General features: G+C 54.9%; 2 protein-coding genes across 2 annotated transcripts in view; one reads left to right on the forward strand and one right to left on the reverse strand.

The window, feature by feature from the left end:
• Positions 1-1,205: 1,205 nt before the first annotated feature.
• On the reverse strand, positions 1,206-3,012 carry VE01_05880 (uncharacterized protein). The gene has a single exon (XM_018275338.2). It carries the CDS (start codon positions 2,416-2,418, stop codon positions 1,282-1,284), a length of 1,137 nt encoding a protein of 378 aa, XP_018129379.1. The 5' UTR covers positions 2,419-3,012; the 3' UTR covers positions 1,206-1,281.
• Positions 3,013-3,728: 716 nt separating this feature from the next.
• The window catches only part of VE01_05881 (uncharacterized protein), a gene marked incomplete at its 3' end in the record, with an annotated part of 2,587 nt that continues 612 nt past the window's right edge, over positions 3,729-5,703 (forward strand). Inside the window, exons 1-3 of the mRNA XM_018275339.2 lie at positions 3,729-4,627; positions 4,683-5,052; positions 5,116-5,632. Of these exons, the coding sequence (XP_018129380.1) occupies positions 4,249-4,627; positions 4,683-5,052; positions 5,116-5,632 (1,266 nt within the window). The 5' untranslated portion in view covers positions 3,729-4,248. The remainder of the gene's footprint in view (positions 4,628-4,682; positions 5,053-5,115; positions 5,633-5,703) is intronic.

A 5,703-nucleotide genomic window follows, 5' to 3' on the forward strand; every position in this document is an offset into this window, starting at 1 on the left:
CCTCCAAAAAAAAAGATAGCCTAAGAGAAAGCGATAGCCTAAGAGAAAGCGGAGAAAAACCAACGCCAACGCCAACGCCATCGGCAACGCCAAAAGTGTGGAGAGCTACTGCATTCCCGCCGTCCAACTCGCTCTCGGCCATGCGTGCCCAGGAATGAAAAATTGCCGGCTCCGTTTGCCGCTTAGTGTTGTCGCTGCTGTATGCATGTTGGAGGTGGACGTCCACGAGGTGTACATGTAAGCTAAGTCTTCTCTTGTGCTACTGCTTCTATTTTATCAGCCTATGACCAGCCTACAACCAGGTGGAAGATACTTCTAAATGGGGTACCGCAGATGCATGGCTCCCGTGCGACGTTTCGAATGGACTTGCTGTGTTGAGACTAGGCGGGGAAATGGGAATAGTGTGGGAATAACCCCATCCTTGGTATCGAAGTCACGGGATGTATTTCTTCTCCTCCACACCACGCATCGTAGGCAAAAAACCTTGCTGGATCTACAAATCGGTACGCTGACTACCAAGGAACGTGCCGATAGCCGCTGTGGCCTTATATTTCTGGCCTCTATTATGCAACTGGAATATGGGGATGGGATGGAAGGGGAGGGGAGGCTTATACAGTATACAGTATCAACCTCCGGCGTGGCTTACGTGATGGGTTACGGTATACAGTATAAAGAAGCGACTGGTTGCACGACAGAGAAAACCTCGTGGTTGTCATGCTGTTCGTGATTGCGGTGTAGGGGATGGGAGGATGTATAGAGTAAGGATGGACGGAGCGTGTACGAGTCATCCTGACGCAGGGTAACAGGCAGATCACCGCACATCACCACCGCCGGCACAATTAGATCACCAGCAACAACAACAGCAGCAGTCTACAAACTCTCTCTCCGTTCACATCTAGAATTGACCTACATACGTCTACATAAACATCGTGTATCTCCGCAGCTTTGCTTCGCCAATGCCGCCCATCTGTGGTAGAAAAAGAAAAATCTCAAATTTGGTAAGAAAGACCGCTCGCCGACGCCAGACTCTTGATGATGGAAATATACGCCTTTGCTTTGCCTCGCTCGCTCGCTCGCTGCGCTCATTGCTCATCTCTTTCCTCCAACCCCCTTTCCCCAAAGATAATCGTACAACCGCGCGCGCGTCCAAATTAATTGTTTTATCTCCCCCTCCCCATCCCCCTCCCGCCCCGACGCGCGTTCACCTTCCCCACTCCCACGCACGCCTCCCCCAGTATCACTTGATAACTTTTAAAGATCAACCACACCCCCAATCCCCTCTCATCTCAACGGAATCTGCGCATAATGCGACTCCATGTGTCCAAGGGTCTTATACCACATGCGCCCAATAACCGGATCAATATCACACGGCGACGCCTTCACCTTCCACAGCTTACTGTGAATAGTCTTATACCCCTTCTTCACATCCTCCGGCTCCGGGCACGACGTATCCCACTTCGGATCCATCTTCTGCCACGGCATCGGGCCGTCCTGCTTGAACACGTCGTTGATGAGGTTCTGCTCCATCATGCTGACTGAGAAGCTGTCTGGGCGATCCACGAACGCCATGAGGTGGTCGTAGAGCATTTTATCCGGGCTGATGAGGAAGAATCCCGCGTTCATGTAGTTCGCACTCATAGGATTCTCGCGGCTTCCCGACCCTCCATCGACCACGCCGGCGAGGGTATACTTCTTCGGCAGCTTGCCCACATCATTCTCATGCGTCTTCTCCACGCTAACCTCATGATCCTGCGCCGCCGCGTCCTCAAAAATCCCATTCAGCGACTCAACAAGATACACATCCGCATCGAGGTACAGGATCTTCTCATAATCGGTATACGACCACAGCAGCAGTTTATCCAGCATCTCCACCCACGTCGGCAGCGGGACCTTGATCCAATCCGCCATGATATGCGGGACGGGGACGATGGTCGCGCCCTCCGCGGCGAGGATGTCGCGCTTGTTCTGCGCGACGTTGGGGGGGCACATGACGAGGAAGGGGACGTTCTTGTCGGCGTACTTGGTGTGGTTCGAGGTGCGGAGCTGGTAGTTCAGCACGCGCGTGGAGAGGAAGTATTCATCGCTCGCGATGTCGGTTTGGTCGACGTCCTTGAGGTAGTTGGGCGACAGGAGCGTCGCGAACGCGTATTTTGGCCCCGCTGGCACGGGCGGCGCGGCGGGCGCGGCGGAGGCTGCTGGGGCCGGAGGGGTGATGATGCTGGAGGAGGGGACGAGGGCGGGGACGGTGCCGGTGAGGGTGTTGTAGTAGAGAAGGCCGATGACGAGGAAGGTGAAGGAGGCAGCGACGAGGCGGAGGAAGCGCTTGTTGTGTATCCACTGCGAGATGTATTGTTTGGTGCTCTGGGCGGCGCTGGGGAGCTGGAGGTTGGCGGCTTCGGAGAGCCAGGATTTAGACATCGTGGGCGACGAGTGGGTGAGTGCGAGACTACTGTGGTTGAGGAGAGGTAGGTAGGTAGGTCGAGGTGGTGGTCGTGAGGGGGGAGTTGTGGTTGAAGGGGTCCTCCTGGAATCCGGGGGGGCTCGGGTAGTGATCAGCAAGCTTGAGGTAGGTGGGTGAATGACAGGTAAGTGTAGGGGTTCGATTATCGGTGTCAGGGTGTCATGTAGTAGCGTTTGTTTTGTAGGATATGAAGCTGAGTTGAATCCCCTTCTCAGAGCGACGACATGGCGATGGAAAAGGAAAGAAAAGAGCGACGATGGTAAAGGTGTCAGCAATGGAAATGCGAAAAAGTAGCCAGTGGTCGGTCAGTCGCGAGTGAGCCAGCTTAGAGGGTGTGTGTGTGTGTGTTTCGTGGTGGTAGGGGGTAATTAATAGGCGGGTAGGTCATTATTAGGTAGTAGCCAACAAAGCGCATAGGGGGGGAAGTAGAGGGACTTGGTGGGCGGTGGGTGGATGGGTGAGATGCAGGGCAAGAGAGGGAGGAAATGGGTGTGGATGGAGGGCGTGTGGGTACGGAGGGTACTTATCTGTGCATGGTTGATTTGTGAAGTGTGTTACTCTAATATTGGGTTGTAGTGTAGTGGATAGCTGGATGGGTATTATTTAGTGGTTAAAGGGTGTAAGTTGGTGCCTGAGGGTGTCCTAGTAAATGTGTTAGTTGGTGCCTGGGACAGGTGTCTTTGTCCTGTCTTCCTCCTGCCTTCATCCTGTCACCCCTCCCCCTGTCACATTTTTGGCACTAGCGTCCACGAAGGATCAGATGGGATCGATTAGGGTTAGTGTGGCTGAGTTAAATGGGATTACCTAGGATCGACTAGGATGACCCAGGATGAGTTAGCTCCACTTGGCATCAATGAGATCACTTAGGATCAAAATAGGGTCACTTCGGGCCAACGTAACCAACGTAACCAACGTACCAAGCATTGGTCCCGATACACCTAATCGACTTTCCAACAACGTCATGCCTCGACATCTCTAAACGGTTTATTTACTCTATAATACTCTAATCTATAATATTTATACATATCTATATATACTATACACATACAATGCTGAAGAATGAGGCTATTCCGAACCCTGCCACCCCCCTTTACCGCCGTAGTGAGACTCGCTTACTGCTTACTGTACCTTCTTATCTCCTTTGCTGACATACTGAACACTTGTATCTCCCCGCTGCTCCGCCCGTATCGTATTCCGTGCCTGGTCTAATTATAATTAGGGGTTGGGGGGTCCATCCCATACGAGGAAAAAAAGATGGCTAGCTGAACTGAACTAAAGTGTCGTACACAAAAGGGGGGGGATCAACAAAAAGTGTTGGAAAAAGGACGCGTAATCAGATCAGCACAAACTCTATAGCTAACGTTGCCGCCAGCGTGCACTCTTCTCTAATAATCTTACCCCCAAATACCCCAAATCCCATCGGAGAGAACTCACTACCTCACTACTACTGTCACTACTACTGCCACTACTGCTGTCACTACCCGCCGTCCTTCCTCTCCTACTGTACCTTACCGCGCGACAGACCAACCCAGTCCAGCCCTACCAACACGCCCAGCCGGCCCATCCATCTCCCGCAAACCACCACACCACCACCGGGCCCCAACCCAACACCACCCACCCAAGCCCTGTTCCCGGGTCCCTTATATCATACCACCCTACTATAACCACAGCGCCAGTGCACTACCACACCACCACCACACCACCACCAACACACTAAAACGCCCTACAAAAAAAACACTTGGCATGCCCGCGCGCACCCAAGCTCCCGCTGTGTCCGCGACGACGCCATGTATCCGGGCCTCGAGCAACGGCGGCGCTGCGTCACCCTCGCGCTGATCCTATTCATCTCCTTCTTCCTGTGCGCGTCGTACTGGTTATGGTCCGGTGGGGAGCATGTAAGGCTTGTCCCGTCGTTTCAGGATGGAGGTGCAGTTCAGGATGGGAGTGAGGTGAAGGATGCAGCTCCAAAGGATGTGGTGACGAAGCCGTCGCTGGTGCCGGCGCAGGAGGAATACACGCCGAAGACGGGGACTGGGGAGTTGAGACCGGATGAGATTGTGCTCTCGGAGTATGATGAGACGCCTATACGGGAGATGTGCGCCAATACGTCGTGGGCGGATAGTCGGAATGTCGTGGTTAACTGCGCAGCTCGCGTCGGCGGAGTCGGTATGCTCCCCCAGTCACCCCCAGATATAGCTCCCAGCTAACCAATTCCCCGCAGGCAACGTCCGCCAGGAATTCCTCGTCTGCGTGCGCCAGGCCATCGAAATCGGCGCCTCGCTGATCCGCCCAGATATCATGCTGCGCTCTGAGGGGCTGATAGAATACCAGAACGGGCCGGTGCACAATATGTCGTACCTCTTCAACCTGGAGCTGTTCGACGCGCGACTACGCTCTGCATGCCCGCATATGCCTATCTACAACGACCTAGCAGAGGTTGAGCGAGTCGGAGAGATAGCGAAGGTAGATAGGCCGTGGGACTTACCTAAGGAGCAGGGTGTACAACTCTCATTCACGGCGTGGGCGGCGTTGAATCGCCAGGCGCGGGATAAAATCACAGTTATCACAATGCCACGGATAACAGGACAGACGTACGTTCTCCCCCTCCCCCCCCAAAAAAACCTTACCAGAGCACAAACTAACCCCCCCCTCAGACCCGTCTGTGCCGACCCCCCTCCCTTCGTCGCCAACTTCGGGCGCCTCGTCGAATTCCGCCCCGACACCCAACACCTCGCCTCCTCCATCCTCACCTCCCTCCTAACGCGCTTCTCCCTCCCCCCCCTCCCCCACCACGGCGTCTCAAACTCCTCTTTCATCGGCCTCCACTTCCGCACCGAGATCGACGCCGTCAACGTCGGGTATACCAGTTTCGAAGAACAGACAGCGTCCTACCTAGCTTTCATCGCAGAGGGTCCAATCCGCACAATCTACGCAGCGTCGGGTAACACAACATCCCTCGACCTCTTCGCCATCGAAGCCGCGAAACTGTCTCCCCCCGCTACCGTCGTAGCGAAAGGGGATTTACTGTCCGGCGCGGATAAAGCGGCCCTAGAGGCGTTGACGTGGGACCAGCAAGCTCTCGTCGACTACCTCGTCCTCGAGAAAGCGGCGCGGTTCGCGGGCGTGAGCGACTCCTCGTTTACCTGGGGGATTGCGTATGCGCGCCAGGTCGTGAGCGGGGTGGCGGGGACGTGCAGTAGCGTGGGGAAGTTGGAGAAGGGGGTGCAGTTCCGGGATGAGCT

Source organism: Pseudogymnoascus verrucosus (assembly GCF_001662655.1).
Source record: "Pseudogymnoascus verrucosus strain UAMH 10579 unplaced genomic scaffold scaffold_29, whole genome shotgun sequence".
NCBI classification, from domain to species: Eukaryota; Fungi; Ascomycota; class Leotiomycetes; order Thelebolales; family Thelebolaceae; genus Pseudogymnoascus; species Pseudogymnoascus verrucosus.

Excerpts from the sequence above, each read along its gene's own strand:
- VE01_05880 (XM_018275338.2), bottom strand. The coding sequence starts at position 2,418 with ATGTCTAAATCCTGGCTCTCCGAAGCCGCCAACCTCCAGCTCCCCAGC.